The sequence below is a fragment of the Anser anser genome (assembly GCF_964211835.1).
Source record: "Anser anser genome assembly, chromosome: 4".
In the NCBI taxonomy this organism is placed as follows: Eukaryota; Metazoa; Chordata; class Aves; order Anseriformes; family Anatidae; genus Anser; species Anser anser.
In genome coordinates this window covers 59,886,899-59,905,649 of record NC_139724.1, presented here as the reverse complement: position 1 = coordinate 59,905,649, position 18,751 = coordinate 59,886,899, and the positions used below count along the sequence as shown (strand labels likewise).

The 18,751-nt window shown below is 40.4% G+C and overlaps 1 protein-coding gene across 1 annotated transcript in view; it reads right to left on the bottom strand.

Moving 5' to 3' along the window:
• DHX15 (DEAH-box helicase 15) overlaps positions 1-11,099 on the bottom strand; it is a 46,549-nt gene extending 35,450 nt beyond the window's left edge. The window contains exons 1-3 of the mRNA XM_083834445.1: positions 10,901-11,099; positions 4,712-5,054; positions 130-323 (exon numbers count right to left, since the gene is read on the bottom strand). Of these exons, the coding sequence (XP_083690571.1) occupies positions 130-323; positions 4,712-5,054; positions 10,901-10,965 (602 nt within the window). The 5' untranslated portion in view covers positions 10,966-11,099. The remainder of the gene's footprint in view (positions 1-129; positions 324-4,711; positions 5,055-10,900) is intronic.
• Between the last annotated feature and the right edge of the window lie 7,652 nt (positions 11,100-18,751).

Here is an 18,751-nt window from a genome sequence, read left to right as displayed (position 1 = left end):
CTGTCCATAGGTTCACTCCCCTCTTCATTACTCCTTTCAAAACTTTCCTAACCCCCTTTAAAGCCCTGTGATTCCCCCCACCCACAAGAAGGCTGTGTTATGCCTTTACCGGACAGTTACCATACGTACTTCAGAATGGTTTTTGCACTACTGCAGTCTTCAAATCGAATAGAGTAACCAACTTCCTGGCCCAGCATTACATCCATCTCATCAGCGACCCGCTGCGCCACGCTCATTGCAGCCACTCTCCTAGGCTGGGTACATGCTACTCCCCTCTTTGGTCCAGGTAACGAGCGCATGTAGTCAACACACCACTGAGGGATCTGTCAAGAATAAAATTCAGTTTCACATCTGGCTGTTAGAAGCATGGTTAACATATAACTACTGTATCAAAGAAAGATATTTATAATTTCACTGAGATGACAACTGCACGCAGAAAAATATCCAGAGTATGAGAGAAGACAATTTAGTTGGACCCCACACCACTAAATAAAGCATGTACATAACTGCCACTGAAGTTATCAAGGAAGCAAATAGGTTCACAGTATCTTTGGGCATTGTTCGGTCAGTACCTCAGAGAGAGATTTAACAGCAGTCACCATGCTTGAAAGCAAAAGATCAAAATTAGCACTCACAGTTTTGAGATCCACAACACAAGTTAGGTATTTAAAGTTCTACAGTAAACAAATAGTACTTTGCAGCTTAAAAAACACTGCTTATTTAACACACATTAGGAAAAAAAATGATACAAAACTTGGCTTAGCTATAAATCATGACAAAAAACCAAACAAGTTTTAAGTTATGTTTATTTGGTTAACTCTTGTTCTTTGGAAATCTTATCAAACATATAAAATCCCAACATTCTGGTTATTAACTCTCATTTGCCAGACAGTAATTTTTTAGCAATTTGTAAACAGTAAGTATCGTCCAAAATAAGCAGCTTTTTCAGAAGAATTTCTAGGGTCACTAACTTGAACAAGATAGAATATTATTAACATTTTCTCTGTATGATGTTTTATGAGGAGACAACTCCAGGCACAGCTAGTTTGAAGTCTATAGATCACAAAATGCACTCCTCCTTACTAATTGATTTTAAACGTATCCTAAAAAGCTCCTAAGAAGCTCACACTTACAGAAAAGTGATACTATTTATGCACTGAACCAACAGAAAACGCTAGAAAGAGCTGTGTGGTTTCAAGTAACCTAGGAAGATTTTTCTTCTCAAATACAGTATTCCCACTGCAAAATGGGAGCAACTGAACACTAAGACGCATCCACATCAGACAAGTGTAGACTGTAATAAACAGCTCCTTTTCTTAAAATGGAGAACATACTGCCATTATAAATACAAAAATAGAAAGCAAAGACTATGAGAAAATATGACAGGAGACCAGACTTCTGAAGAAAAACTCAAATAGGAAATTCTATTCAAAACTAAAAATAAGAGCAGCTCTTGAACGCTGATGACGTGAACCTGGAATCCTACCCAGTAACACATACACACTTCCCAAGCACAGAGTAAAGAAATGAAATTATTTCCCACATCACTAGGACGAAGTCAAACGTAAGCACGAGGTTAACTTCAAACAGGGCCAATGCTGACACGAACTTTAAAGCAGCAGGTCAGCCAGGCCACGCTAATAGAAGTAAAAATAATGTAGAGGCTGTTTTCCAGGTAACAACAAAACCTACAGCACTAGTGTCAAATGAAGGACAAAGCCTCCGTAGACTTCAATACGCTAATCTGATTTAGATGACCACCAGAATACTTTCAATGTCCAGCTTTAAGAGACAAACACTAAGGAGAAGGACTGTGACATACTACACTTCCTATTTCAGTCATGACCACTGCTGGGAATACATGGAACAATTCATATTATCTAGTTCTTATATAACGTAACAAAGTTAACTTTATCTCCCCTACACACAAAAATACGTATCACCAAAACCCCAAACTTCCTAGACAAACAAGCACACACAGACATTTTTATCAATACTGAAAGAATGAGAAAGGGATCAGTTAAGCACCCCTTAGCCTCAAGGACTTTTTCAGTGAAGAAAAGGTTTGCCAATACAACCTCTAGAAAAATAAGGCAGGTCTATGCACAGAGTGGCCTGTGAGATCTCAAATGAAAGCAGTGAGAGCTTAAGGCCATTTTGAAGGCAAAGGGAAGATATTTTTAAAGGGATGCCATGCTGAACAGGAAGGGGAAGAACACTGTTCTTTTGCCTGCTCTGAGCTACTTCAATTCGTTTAGAATTTTCTCCATTAAAAATTATATGGTACAATTTTTTTCATTAATTAAAAATGGAGTCCAACTTTCACCCACGTCAATTCTCCTTTGGACTACAAGGACAGCAGGAGATGAAGCCATGCCCAAAATAATACTGCTTCTAAACTTCACCTGCTAAGAAAACCTGTTGAAGGAGTGGCATCCCTTGTGTTACATCAGACATCCTATTCTGTGTAGTTAAGGCTCTCAGTGAAAGCAGATACTACTCTACTATTCCATCTACAGAACAAATTAAAATCATTTCAGCAGCACCACAAATAATCTCCCATTTAAAAGGGAGTGTGTTGCAAACACAGCAGACAAGCTCCTTCTAAAAGAGATTCAACTCATCTGTTCCACAATTACAACACTGAACTTATTCTGAAAGCGTTTAAAAAAATGCTCAACTTCAAAGCTTAAACTTAAATTACAAAGCAAGCCACTGCAAACACTGGGGACCTGAAAATTTGTGGTAGAATTTGTGGTCTTTGCTTCCAACATACTTCTTCAGTATATTTTAAACAGATGGTATAGTTTAATGTGTTTTGTTGTTGTTGTTGTTTGTTTTTTAATTTCAAGCAAGTCTTTGTGGAACGAGATTTTTCAGAAAGGTTTTATCCCCTACTGTTTTCACTGAAAAAGCCAAGCTTTCTCAAACCTGGGTGCTCTACAAGACTGAAGGGAAAACCTGCACGCAGTAAGTGGGGAGGGGACTTGACAGATGGCAGCTCACTTAAAAGATTATCCACTTCTATAGGCTCTTTGCCATGAAATGTAAGATAATCATTTCTGGAAAGACAATTCATTGCAGATTTCAGTGAACGCCAACTTTATACCAGATAACAGCACGCGTAAGTAGTTCATGGACACATTCAGTTTCAGTATTAGATCGTTTGGGTTTGTTTTTTTAAACAGAAGAATATTTATCTTGCTCTGATCAATGAGTGTAAGGAGATGGAAGACAGATAACCACTCCCCAGCTAGTTTTAAGATAGCACCTGATCACGAGAATTAGACAGTATCACATGCAAAACAAGGATCTCCCTAGCCATCAGCAAGATCATTTTCAGTGTTATGGTCCTACAAAGGCACTCTCAATTGCTTCAAAATATACCTACAGCCTCATGAAGTAACCCATAGGAAGCAGTGAAGGTTCTGAGACAGCTTATATGCTTTTGGTAGCTTAAAACCTGTTTTGAAGAAGCCTCCGGTTTCTTAAGTCCTTCCCAACAATTAGGCATAAAGTAGTACCACAATTCAGTAAAAGCTTCATACCTTGGCAGCAACATGATCGTAAGCCATATTTAAGTTGAAATCTCAAATGTTAAGAACAGAATTCACAGATCTAAGGGTCTAAGATCATGCAGTGAGAAATTCTGTTTTTGTGGCAGTGTTGTTTCTGTTGTTTTTTTTAAAATGTGAATGTTCAGAATACCATCTCTTCCAAGTAACTGTATAATCTATTTTTCTGAAGAAATCTATAAAAAGCTGGTCTCCGCTGACATGTTAAAAAAGCAACACAGCCCTAAGGTACCTTGCAAACAAGAAGATGGTTCTCAAAATGTGCAGCAAAAAGGGTAAATAACTTCAAATATTTCAAGCACACATATAAAAAGGTGTTCACTACACTGTCCTTTTACATTCTCCAGACTTTCAAATTTTATTTTGTGACTAAAAAAATTCTCTAAGTTAGTTATAATCCATTTTATGAGGACTACAGTATCCTTCAGTTTTTCATTATGTCAAGATAAAAGGAATTTAGCAGGTTATAGAACAAAGGACTTGTTTACATCACTTTACCACACAGATTTTAAACAGCAAATCAGAGGATAGATTGAAGTTTTAAGCAGGTTTGTCCAGGTATACACACAGTGATGTGCCTTTTCTTAAATCTTTCCCATTTCACCAATCCCCACAATTCTTAAGGACTAAGGAAGCTCAGCAGATCTGCTGTCCTTACTCTCAGTGCTGAGAAAGATCAGGTCTGAATTGTATGTGACATTCCAGTTCCCACTAAGTTCCTACCTGCAGCACTACATTCCATAGAACACTAACAAGTGTTTATTTCTGTAACATTTTTCCTACTTTCAAACTGCTACCTACACAGCAAAATGGCTGTAAATTTGGAACCATCACATCAGTTTGTGAATTTGTACACTTCTGTCTAGCAGTTAGAAACTATCTTCTTCTACCACAAAGATAACTACCAGAGAGTCTGTAAGAGATCAGGAGCTGACTGTGAAAAGGGAAGATGCTTAAAGATTCTTCTCACATACTTCTGCATGCATTAAGCATATGAAATAATCAAATTATTTTTGCCCATGAATTGTGCGGTTTTTGCACAATAGATTCCAAGAAACCAAAGAAAGGTACAACCCCTGCACCTAACGACAGTCTCAATCTTTAAAAACTGCACCATCATGTAACTAAGAACTCACCTGTGTTGTTTTACCAGACCCAGTCTCTCCAACCAGTACAAATGACTGATGCCTAATCAAAATATCTGTAAATCTTTCTTTATATTCCCAGACAGGAAGCTGTAGCCGTTTTTTCAGGATGTCATAGTAACGAGGTGTATGTGGAAGATTTGTGAAAGGGTTAATACTGTGTGGAATCATTGCTGGTTTCATAGGTGGTAACCCAGCAGCAATGAGCGTAGAGTTAGATGCTGCTCGCAATTCCTTTTCCTTCTCCCTTTCTCTGTCACGATCTCTATCTCTGTCACGATCCCTGTCACGATCTTTCCGGTCATCACGGTCTCTGTCCCGGTCACGATCTTTCCTAAAATGAGTTAGAAAACATAGCAGAACATGAGATACTTGAATATTTAAGTGCAATAAAAATTTAAATACAAAGTGACTTTAGAGGTCCCTACTGCAAAGAGGATATAAGCCAAATATTTTTAAGGAGTCCTGCAAACTGTTACCTGGAAGTACAAGCATCAGAGCACAACAGCACGCAGTGCACGTTGACTATTAGATACACCCACTGAACATGAGCACTGCTGCCATAGATCCTCTCATTTATAGAGGAGACTGAAGAAAGCCATCACATGGAGAGCATCATCTTCACCCTCTTCATTTAATGATTATCAGTAACCTGCTGTACATTCTTGACTCCCCACAAGTCTTCCTGTCACTACTTGTTACTAGCATAGAAAAAGAACACTAAATACTCTTCTTGCCTACTTAGCAAGAGAATTACACCAACTGCAAAAAACTTAAAATCAAACTTCTTCAGGGTTCATGTATCATTTTAACATGCCACAATTACTCTGTAGATTTTTGTTTAAAGTCTTCCATACAATTATGACTCAATCAACTTTGATATACAAACTGTTGAATTTGAAATTTACTTAACACCAGTCATTACAGTTGCACCGTCTTCTCCAGTATCACCTCCTGCCACCTACTTCAACATTTGTACTCCCATTTGTTACCAAGCCTCAACAGCATCTACACAGCTGTAACTGCATGAGTTGTAAAAATCTGCATGTTACCTAAACAAATGTCAGTAACTATTTCACTTCTTCATCTTAACAAAGAGGTGTACACACTTCAAGATATGTACGTAAGGTGACACTAGATATTAACGCTACTTCAAGTTGCAAGTTTGCTGCATTTGTTTAATTTTCCCTGAAATAAAGTAATGTACAAAGCTAAAGTAAGGTTAGTTAAGAATCAAATAGGTCAAGGGGACATAATTCGTATTTAACCTCAAACAACCTTGAACTTGCCTATTACTTGTATCAGAACACAAATCATACTTTCTTGCAACCGTTAAGCCCCCAAAATAATGATTTTGGGAATGCAATGAAAAAACAGTATTATTTTCGCTCTAATTAAACACTCAAAATTCAAACTCCAGCCTCAGTCTTAGTGGCAGTTTCTGATTTTGAGGATCTATGTACTTGTTTTGCATATAATTTCACACTCCCTACTGAACACTAATACACTCATCAAGAAATCATTACCTTCACCCTAAGAACTGTAACTACATGTTTTTAATGGAGATCTAAAACTTACTGTGATTCAGCACTTTGAAGTGAGTCCTGCTTTATGAAAACACCCCACTACATTTGAAAGTAGGACAAGCGAAAAGATTAGTGGCATTTTCATCTGCAATCACTGCCTTTTTTTTTTTTTTTACGTAAACACGCACGTGAGCATGCATTATGTTAACAACTGAGATCCCATCAAAAAGGCAAAGCAACAAACTGGAAATAAACACCAGAGTGAACGCAGATATAAACATTTATAGGAATAGTAATTAAGGGAAAACAGGACCTCCCCACTTATTTACCTGCACACATGCATGCCTATAACTAACAGAATTTTGTTGGTGGTGTGTTTTTTTTTTTTTAAATCTATGCAGCTGGCATTGAAATGTAACCAGTGAAGTAATAAGGAAAATCCTGCGTACAGGAAAGAAAACATGCTGGGGATCCAGAAGGAGCAGCACTTCTCATACAAGAGAAAATCTAAGCAGACCATATTTGCTCCCTCAATACTCTGACGTACCATGACTCCAGAGGCTGTCACACCTAACTTTGAGAACACTTCTTTAACACAGACCCATTGAAAAGAAAGAAGGGTCCCAAAATACACTGCTTATTGTGACTGACCTAATTCACTTTCATACAGATTTTCCTGAAGCTTTGGATGCTGAACTATCTAAAAATTGAGGGCATTTTAGATCATTTGCTTGCATCTGAGACACCATAGCTTCAACATCACTTATAATGTGGTCAAGTACCGTGCAAGCTAGAAATCTCTTCTTACTGTGCAACAACAGGTAAATATTACAGAATTCAGTAGGTTTTTATGTTCTAGTAGGGAAAAGTTACCCATTACAAACTGAAGGAACTAGGCTCCATAATGCTATGCATAGTGGTGGAAGGGTCTAGCAGCACAGGAATCAATCTTTGAACTTGTAGTTAATGAGCTATTCACAATTAGCATTTTTAAATATATGCAGGTATTGGGATAAGCAAATATATGGTCAGACAGTAACATAAGAAATAAGATGCAAAATAAGGGTGTAAAAGAAATTTAAGTATGGTAAAGCAAGGGTAAAATGCAACAACCTGGTAAACAGCCCATTCATTGAAGGGAAGAACAATACACGCTACTGATGGCTTCTGTTGTTGTTGTTTTCCCCACTTGGACTAGATACCAATGAAGAACTAGAAAGAAAAACCCTTCAGCAGCAGACTGTTCCCTAGCTGTTTACTTAACCAGGGTGTCAGAAGCTTCCACACAGCAGATGCAGTTTATCTCCAGGTAAGCTTCAAAGTGGCAGAAACCAGCACTCGTGCTAAAAGGAACAGCCTGATGCTGTTGCCAACTCTTGTGTTGGCACGCAAACTTAGCAGCCCTGTGAAGAGCAAGCCCTCCCCAGACCCTTCCACCAACATTAATTCTAGCCCCAATCAGTTCTCTAGTCTTCCAAACACTCTCCTGCAGCACAACAGTTGCCTTCTGTGCTGGCAGCTATTTGGCTCAGTTTACAGCCTATATACAAATACAACCTCAAGAACAAGACACTTGATTAAACGAACAACAAACACGATCCAGAATGGAAAATTCTGTTAACTCCCCATCTCTGTTACTTCATTTAACTCTTGAAACTGTTAATTCATACAATAAAATTAACCCATCCAGTTCTATCTACGTTTCAAAAGCCAAAAAGTCTACTTGGAGGTTAACCAAGAGTTCTCTGTTTTAAAATGTTTAGGATAGAAGGGGAAAACTAGATCTCATCATAAAGAAAGCACACAATATATACCACGTCCTCAAATTTAATCTCCAGTATTAATTATTTCACAGTAGTACTTTTTCCTAGAAACATTTCCAGTCTTCCGTTATTACTGAAATTCAGCAGCCACATCCAGATGCCTTGCATCAACAAGGGAAAGGAGGAATGGCAGCTATGCTGCCAAGTGCATTTACTGAACTTTCTAAAAATGCAACTTGGCAGCTCTTCATCTGTAAACTATCACATGTAAGTTACTTTTCATCATTGCACTGAGAACACTGATCTCAAACCCAAAAATGAACAATTTATGTAAAAGAATCAAAATTTAATCATGTTTGTTTTGTGCATGAAGCCCATCACAACCTCCATAATCAGGAAGAGTTTGTTGGAGATTTTTTGTTTGGTTAGTTGTTTTTTGTTGTTTTTGTCTGATCTCCTACTTGCAGTCACTTCCTTATGGCCACACATATAGATGCAAAAGAAACACAGTAACACTAAATTAGAGGATGAAAAACAAAACTGACAACACAAACAAAGGACCAGGTAAAACCACTGTTCACCACAGTAGAAGTCTCAGCATATCTAGCAGAACATTAATGATATTTTCACCACTACTAAACAGACATGGCAGTAGTTGATTCAGCTGATGCAAAAAAATAATGCTGTTAAATACAATTTCCACTTTATACGTAAAGAAATAAAGAAAAGAAATTAAACAGAACAATACATCCCACTAACAGCAACTGTGATGTTACACAACACCAACTGAACTATGCTTGGAAAAAAAATACCAGGGTAAAATTGTGGTATGCATTTCACACAGCAGCGTTTTTAACAGAAAGTCTTCTAAACTATTCACATTTTTCCAAAAAGTTTTTTCTTTATGGATGATACTTCAAGCCCAGGAGATAACAGGTGCCATGCCTGTTTTTAAGGTTACAAGAACAACTACAAGCCACGTAGGGTTGCAAAGGCCTCAGCTGAAAAGGAACTAAACCCCTACTTGGTAACTTGACACAACTTGTATATTGCAGTTCGGCAACCCAGTCTGGATGCAAAGTACATGACTACTCTGCATTTGAAGTGGTGTCTATTCAAGGAGCTAATTCAGCTTAATCCAGTTGCAAACCAACTAAATTGCATAAAGGCACTCTGCACAGAGGAAGACAAGTACATGCATGCTAGTAACAAGAACCTCTCTGTATCTCAGCCTTCTACGTGCTGTAAAACTTAACAATCCTTAAACAAGCCAGGACAATATAAGGTTACTATGCCTTGTGCTCGCTGAACTCAGATCTCAAGAAATATTAGAAAAAAACAGACAATTCTGCTCATAGTGACTTTTCTTGGTCCTACGCCATTTCATGCTGCTACTGGCAGAGGAAGGGGCACAAAACCAGCATCTGTGGAGGTTTTAGGTGCCGTAAGAGCCAAAGACTTCTGGGTAACAAGTTTGTACCACTGTTGGGAACTGATAACAGTTCTTACAAAATGGAAAGAGTTCAGGATGGCAGTAGAAACAATGCCACATAATAAAACCATACCAGAAATACAAAACCCACCAACATTCAAACAAGGAACTACTGACTTGGGATTATCCATACAGATGACCGTAACACTTGTACCACAACCATTTAATACCCAATTGTGGCATAACCGCTTGAAAATTTTACTAAAGTCTCTTTTACAAACAAAAAAGCGTGCATGTGAGACTTCTCTGGATGCACACAAGAGTTATGCAAACTGCTGGCAAATCGGGGGAAATGTATTAAAAGAGATAGATAACTTGATCCATATAATTACAAAAAAAAAGATGACACTGTTCCTCCATGCAGGAAATAGATGTTCAATAATAAACATTAGTTTCAGTTCAGCAGAGGACAAATTCATTGAACTAGTGGCTAGAAACTGGAGCTACACAAGCTCGCCTTTAAGAAAAACAAGTTCTACTTGAAGAGCAGAGACTGTTTATCAATGAATGCTAACTGTTATGGTGGACTTGTAGTTCTTGCTAGTTTTGAGAAGAAGACTAGACATTTTTATCAGATAAATACTCTTAATACTCCCGCCTAAACAGTGCTGTTGGACTTCAGGGAGGGATTGATTCAGGCAAGTCTTCTGTGCTACACCAAGAAGAGTGGACTATGTAAAAATAGTACTTCTTTCTGTTCCTTCCCTATTTAGAAATTTACCTTTGGAATCACTGTCCCCCCACGAAAATGGAATGGAGATTGTGCAGAAAAGGCAGTAAAACAGCTGTGAATAAAGGGATAGCACCAGCGCATGGCCTGTACTCCCGCAGTTTCATTAACCTTAATGAAAATCTGCTGGAGACCAGGAGTCCCAAAACTAACTTGTGCAAAACAAAGGAAAAAACCTATAACCCCCCCCACCCCACCTAACGCTGACCCTCAGAGCCGGGCCCATCCCTGCCTGCTGCCGAGGGAAAGCCATTAACAAAGGAACACCGCTCCGCCGCGGCTCGGCACTCGTTACACGGGCCGACCAAGCCTCACACTGACCTCCAGGCCCGCATCTCCCAGACCTCCCAAACCAGAAGGAAACAAACACCCCCCCCCCCCCCCCCCAAAAAAAAAAAAAGAAAACCGCAGGCGGCGGGGCGAGGCACACAAAGCCGCCCCCGCGGCGCCCGGCCCTCCCGGGTCCCGCTCCCTTCCCCCTCCCCACGCGGCTCTGAGGCCGCCCCCGGGCCTAGGCCCCTCGCTGCCGCCGCCCCCGGGGCCCCCCCGAGCGAGGCAGAGGCCGGGCCCACACCGCCCCCACCCCGCCCCGGCGGCGATGGGCAGCGGATGGCGGCGGGGATGAGGGGGGGGGGAGGAACCACCGCGGGCCGCGCCGCCGCCGCTTACCCGTCGGAGCGCTTCTTGCTGGAGCTGTAATCGTCCCCAAGGTCTAGGCGGTGGCGCTTGGACATGGCGGCGGGATGGGCCCGGCGGGGCGCGCTCGGCTCGGCTCTCCGCTCCGCTTCCACCGGCGGCAGCGGCGGCAGCAACGGCGGCGGCGCCGCGAGGCCAGGCGCAGCGCTGAAATGGCGGCCGGAAGGAAGCGCCGGGGCTGCGCCAGCCGCGGGAGCGCTCGGCGGAGCCCGCCCCGCCCCGCCCCGCCCCGCCCGCCGCGAGCCGGGCGGAGGGGCCGCCAAAATGGCGGCGGGGGGGTGGGGGGTAATTACCTCAGGGTAACGGGGCCGGTAGGGTTGTCCTGCTGCGGTCAGGCGGCCTGCGTGTGTCCTACAGGGAAAGCCCGCTTCCACAGTCTGTCCTGCTCTCCTGTGAGCTGAAACGGGGGTTTCCACAGAGGGAGTTTACACCAGGATAACTATATCATCAAATACCCGTTTTAGACCATCGCACGCTTCCCTGGGTATATTATTCTTGAGTGCGGAAAAAATGCAATCTTTCATAAGTCACCTGTAGCAGAAGAAATTATTAGTAAAACCAGTGACATTCAAACTACAAGCTCTGAAAACACATGCAGCCTTTCACTATTGAAATGTCAGTGATAAGTATTCATGGGTGAATTTTGTGAGGAAAAAAAATGGTCTCGAAGACACAGAAACACAGGTTTTGCCTCATTCTCTTGCAGCTTGTTTTCTACTTTCTCTTGTACTTTGTCTTCCATGTCTAAGATTGCCAGTACAATGGAAGCCCATGCTCATAATAGAACCACCTGTAGACATGGTCACCATTACCACAGCAAAGTTTTGTAGGGGCGAACACAGCTACGCTGTCATTTAGTAACACAATTCCTTAAGTAAAACAAGACACATGAGTTAAAGGTGCTGTTTCCTCACTATAGTTGAAAGGTTTCGCTTGTATACTTACAGCTGTGATGCATTATTTTTCACACTTCCAGCCAACATCAGCAGTCTACAGCTCTGGCCTGCTCCAGAAGGCCAGTCCTCAGAGTTGTTTCTGGTGCCCCTGAGCTGTGTTCCCCGTCTCCTACCTCCCCTCAGCACCTTCCAAGAACTGAGTTAACCTCCCACACAAACCATGTTTGTCCTCTAACTAAAGGCACAAATGAGCCTGGGCAGGAGAAGATGAAGTCAAGCAAACGAGATGCCTCTAAATGACCACATCTTCAGGAAGCAGGCCGTTCCCATGGTGGTAGAAGCACACAGTGCTTGACAGACCAACCTCTGAGTTCACACAATCAGTTCCTTCAGCCATTTCTCCTCTTGTCCAGCACTAAGTCTAAGCAGCTGCCTTTGCTTGAAACAGTCACTTGATACTTTAGCACAACTCTTAAAGTCAGTCTCTGAGAGCTTCCGGAAAGGCAAGAAGCACATTTCTTGATACTTCATCAACTGTTCTCTTCTCTGTTGCTCCTCCTTTCCCAGTATATTTCATGTTCCCTAAGTGCCATTGTACTGGTTAAAATTCATATATTAGATAAGATAGAAATTAAAAGCACTTCCATAATATTACTGTATCTCTTCATCGAGGTTTTTTTGATGAAAAACATGTGCTCTGCAAGGCTTGTTCCCTGCTGTTCTTCCCTGCCTTTCTGCCAGAGATTACCACAACCTTTGCTTAGCTACTTGCATGAGCAGTCACTCCCTAAACATCTTGGTCAAAGAAACTGGGTTAGCTTAGATGTTTTGAATAATACATTTTTGTTAACTCTATCTGACTGTGAGGACAAAGGAGCATTCTCACAAATGGCTCAGCTAGCACAACTGAAAATGGTCAGAAGAAATCATCTAGCAGCAGTGACCTGTTCCACAAGCACAGCCAGCTCAGCAAGTGGGTGTTTGTCCATGGCTTCGTGTTCTGGAGTTACATCAGTATAACTACTAAAATATTCCATGAAGACAAGTTCTTAGAGTATATCGTTTAGTAGAAGAGTGTTTCTGTCTGTCACTCATTTTAGATAATACAACAATGGCACCCTCAGCTCATCTGGCATTCTAGACACTACAGCAATAAAAATACCATTTTTCTGCTTGAAGTTATCAACTGAAATAAATATTCCTGGGGAAAAAAATAATAATAACCACGGATCTTGAGCTTTTCATGCAAAGCCAGAAGTCATTTTCCAAGTTATATTTAAAAAATAAAAATAAAAAAAATCTGGGATATCTATCAGAGTTTGCCAGAGGTTAAGTGTCATATAGGGATCTCTCTCCGTCCCAAATATCAAGCTCGTTTTCTCTGTTGCTGTGGCAGTATACACAGAGCTGCATTCTCAGAGTGTAGCTAGGGAAGGCTTTCTATGCATCTCCCCAAGTGGCTTTTAAATGACGTCTGTCTTAAACAAAAGAAAATGATTATTGAAATAGAGTGCTTGAAGAGGAGACATTCAGCTAATCAGAGAAGGGGAAAAAAAATATATGCACACACACAAAAAAAAACTTTAGTGGCTCTTAGTGGCTGGGTGGTAAGTGGGAAAACAAGGGGCGAAGATAAAAGCATTACATGCATTAGTTGCGATGGTTCTCAGAAGGCAGCAACTGCTCAACATCGGGAGCACAGAGAGCTCTGCCTGGAGAGCTGTACATTCTAGATCTTGATTGCTCCTGCCCGTGCACAGCAGCATAAAGCCACTTAGGATCTTGCTCCAGGTTGGCCAACACCACTGAAGTTTCAGTTTCTGTTTCAGGAGGTGGGAAAAACAAAGCAGATACCTCAGCAGGTATGAAATCTTAAAAATGGCTATGCCTCCCCAGCAAAAGCGAAAAACAAGTGGATTGTGTGTCTTCTGGGGTGAGCAGCCACTTGAGTGCTATGTCTTCGACTGATATCCCACTAACTAGCTGTCTCTATTAACAGCACTTTGCAAACTGCTGAACACATATCATCCACCCAACTGTGCTTTGAGCTATATAACTGCATAATAAACAGTCTCGTCCCATCCTGAAGAGTTTACAATCTAAGGCCTCCATCCTGCAAGCACACACATGCCTTATTTTACTAACGCAAATAATCCTTTTAACTTCAAAGGGATTACTACGAGTAGCAAAATTAAGCATGTAGGTAAGTGTTCACAGGATCACAGCCCAAATATAAGATGAGACGAGAAAAAAAGATTGAGAAGCACAAATTGACATAATGACAAAGTGATAAGCGTTATGTCAAAAGCCTAAAGGATAAAAGGAACGTGTAAAATAGGGCATATTTAAGCATATTTTCTGCCTTTTCAAAGACGTTTTTTAACTAAGAGTTTGGTTTCCCCCCCTCAAGTCTTTTATATCCATCTATGAAAATGAAAATCTTAGATTATTGAAACAGGAGACATTTCTATGAGTTGCCATTTGGCTGTCTATTCCTTGACTCTCCATTTCTTACCCTAGTTTTAAAAACTATACACATTGGTATCAAAATCCTCCTAGACAATTTCCAGTGAATTATTTCTTTGATTTTGGTGTGCACATAGTAATTACTATGCTATTTGGGTTGAAAGGAGCATTAACATTTAAAACTGCTAATGGTTTAGGAGAATAACATTATCTGTAAAATATTACATCTTTTTTCTGAATGTGCATTGCCTTTTCCCCCAAAGACTTAACATGGATCTTAGACAAACTGTAATTCAAAGACATACCCTGGAACAAGAGAGGTTTCTGACAGGGAAGTCTAGCGTCACAATTACTGCCTGTAGCTAATTGTTTCACTCCCTTGCTAGAGATTACCAAGTCTATAAAGAGCAGAAAAATAGATATACCCAGTCCAGCAGGTTAGCTGAAATACACCTCCTCCTCTGGTTTAAGCTAAAAAAGGGGGTGGTGAAGTGAAACCACACTTACTCGTCCAAGGCTGCAAGGGAAGCAGTAATAACAAGCAGACTTGTAAGACAGACAGCTAAGGGAGGTTAAATCAGCTGTATGTAACTTGTGTGTTAAAGTTCTAAAATCTCTGTAATGTGTATTTCTTATATGGCTGGTTGTCTGTGGTAGTCCCAAGGCTATATGCTATATATGCCAGTCCATATGCTCCCAGTTCTATGGCCACACTTACTCTTCCAATGTTTTCTTTACAGTATGCTTTTTAAAAACATGTCTAACCCTTTTTTTTCCCCCTCCAATTTACTACACATGATATTAAATAATTTACCGGAAACTAATTTTTTTAAAAAATTGTTTCTGATAGTTATCACTGCTTTAAAAGAATTTATATATATAAACGGATAATGCCCTTAGCAAATTACCCAGGAGCCTTAAATGCAAATGCTCAGCACAGACAAGCTCTCATTCTGTCCTCCCCCACCAAACCCGTGTGAATAAATGGATCTAATCTTTGTGTTCTGTCATATCATTGGAGAAAGAATACTTGAGACAAGAGCCCATAATCAGAGTATGTTTAAAAATGTCAGACTTCCACATTTTTCAAATTTAAAGATATGAAGATGAATACATGGACTGATCTCAATTTTTGCAGTGAAGAAAAGAGGCAGCTTCTCTGTAATTACAGAAACTAAACTTTGCAACACTTCAAATATATATAAATCAAGGCTTTGAATTGCTCTGGGAAGTACATTCTAGGAAGGCAGCATAGTAACAGCAGAATTGCCATGACAGCCAGCTTTATCCGTCATAAAGGCACTGTCTGAGTTTTGTGAATGGCCACTAACATTATCCCAAATAGAACATGTCTGTAACTCAGCCTGCAGGTCAGAATGCTCTGAATGATTTTGGTAAAGTTTCATAACAAAGAAAAAAGAGAGAGAGACAGAGACACGCACACACACACAGATGGCAATTGTACGTAGATAGGAGAGCGCTCATTTCCGAGTATTAGAGCAACCTGGAAGAGCAGCAGCTAATGGCTTAAGCAGATCTTAAGCCACCAGATGTTATTGACAAATAAATTATATACATCTTTCAGTAACAGGGGCAGATGTCAGGCTCCTAGCCCAATGACATCACCCTATCGTAGTTGGGTAGCATTTCAAAGACAAAAAATTCACCCAAGTACCTAAAATCTTCTGAGGAAATGACGACTTGACACCACATGGATGAAGCAGAAAAGACCATCGGACACAAGAGAGCACAACGCTGAATTTTATCCCCACCCCTCACTGCAGCCTGGACTATCAAGCACACATTCTCAAATTTTAGCTGAGAAGTGACTTTAAAAGTAGCTATTCTATCAGTGTTAACCAGAGTTGCAGTTTACTTCTGAAAACAGACCACATTCTCTAGAAGGACATGCCTTGCTGCAGACAGCTAGCTGCTATTCTAAGCCCTTCAGTCACTTGCCAAGGCCTTATGATCACCTCTAGGCGCTCAGAGAAACCTCGCAGAGCAGATATTCATTATGTGCTTTGAATGCAAATTGAAGAGATCATGTAAATGCAAAATATCACCAATGAGAAAAACCAGGTTATAAATCTAAATTATATTCATCATGCACTGAATTTATACATCATGCTGGTAACTTCTAGGTCTTTGCAGTTTAGGTAGCATTGTTTTAATACCTTCCGCATTTGGAAACGTCTGAAACTACAGGCTAATATGTCGTATTTGAGGGCAGTTTATCTTTTAAGCTTCTTACAGTCTAACTGCTTCCTAGGCCAACTCTGAAATCGTGGGAGAAGCTCCTCAGATATAAGGTGTTTTTAGTGAGCAGTAAATATTTCATGGGGAACTGTTTGCGTGCAGAGAAGATCAGGATTTCAAGCCTGTTTGATCTTGCGCTGGAATATTGGAAGTAGAACAAATGCAAGTTTTTCACTCAGCACTTCTTTTGTAAAGGCCTGATTCTTTCTTGCATTTTCTTTGCGACTTTTTCATATCCACAGAGGGAAGAAACGTACTATAGTGGCATATATTTTTCATTCCTTTTTTATTTAGTTAAATCATTTATTTAATACACGCAGTATTGCATTAGCCCCTTAAGACTTTTTGGTTTAGTTTTTGGAAGTCCTCTCTTTAACACAACCTATAAAACATTCATATTCCTGCCTAAGGTTAGGTATGCTGGATCTACCAGTGGTACATCTTCACTGAGTCTCTGCTTAACTATTAGGAAACTCATTTGCTTAGTTTCTGACATCTATATAGAACATACGCAGTTTCAACAAGCTAAGATTGCCAAAAAGCTACTCAGATGTAAAATAAGTGATCTAATAACCTCCACCTCACGAACTGCTATCTTCATACACCCTTATCTTCATAAGTTCCAGACTTCATAACAAAGTACAAAACTGTAGAAAACTATACAGACTAAAAATAGGTAATATCCTAGAAATAGTTTGTAACAAACCATAAACATTAATTATTGTCTCTTGCCCAGCTGGGACAATTTTTTTAACAAATGATCCTCCTTTCCCAGGAAAGAAAGGTCTTTCTTCTCTTTTCCCAGGCAATCAAGACTTTTTCTCCCAAATGCATTAAAAATCCACTTGCTGAAAAATCCTCAGCAGCCGGTGAAAACACTGAGAGTGAATTTAAACTTCTGCAGCTGTATCAAAATGACCTGTAACCTCCCTCTTGACAGCTTCCTACCATAATTCCCCAGCCTTGTAGAAGTGAGGTTGTATGTTAGTGTGCGTCATTCTTCTCCCCACAGCTTGGAATAACAATGTTGGTACAACCTGAAAACCACTAAAAGAATCCTATATGAGTTGAAAGAAGGCATTAGCTAAGCTTCCTCACTTCCTCATTTCTTCCTTTCCTTCCTTTCTTCCTTTCCTCCTTTCCTCTCTCCCTCTCTCCCTTCCTTCCTTTCTTCCTTCCTTCTTCTTTCTCTTTAAAGCACTGTTACATTACATTGCATGCTCTGCAATGATATCCTTCTCTCATGGGCAAGCCTGTTCCTAGAAGGAAAGAAGAGAGTGCTGCTAGAGCTGCTCTTTGCAAAAATAAAGGAGTGACCAGAGTATTATATCAACTTGTCCCTCAACAGAAAACAAGGGGAACTCTATGCTTGCAGCATTTTTTTTTTTAATTGTAACAGTCATATCTAGATTAATATAAAGAACTGTCTGCTATCTTGTTTACCCTGAGGCTCCTTTTTGTATTTAGAGTAGTGGCAACCTTGCTGGTTACACAACTTCTGCTTTTGCAAAGATGAGCCATTTGTATGGCATCCTTCCTGTCTTGTAACTGGACCTGCCCCAGGCACATAGGATAACTGCAGGTTGGATTCATTATGTAAGTGCTTGCTTTATGCCCACATCTGAAAAGTACTGGGAAAGAGGATGGTGAGGATCATACCACTGACGAAGTCTTGCTCAGACCCCTTAGACCTGGACTGCATGGCAGATAACTTGTTCTGAAGGCAGCAGCTCACTTTCAGGCTTCATTTTCTTGTGCCCCATCTTGCATCAAGTGAGTGCACATTTTGGTTTTATAAGAGACGCCTCCAGAAAAGAGAATGCCCAGGAGTCATCTGTGCCCGTTAGGTCATATGGAGGCTGCATGGCCTAGATAAAGCAATGCTGGTTCAAACTTCCCTTTGTTTTCTACAAATATGGAATACTATTATATTATGTATAGTATTGTATAGCATTGTATGGTGTTGTACAGAGTATTTTCATGTACCATATGAATCTGTAACGCTACTATTATAGCAATACTACATGGTTATAGTAATACTATTATAATAAGAAGGGAGGCAGACAGGTAAGGAAGTGCTTCCTTCTGCAGTTTTAACATTTTTTGAAGTACCTCCTGTCTAGGCAATGACACATGAAATATGTCACGTGTTGTGTTATAGTTATCATGCAGCAAATGGTTCCATGGGAGTAACGGGGGTTTT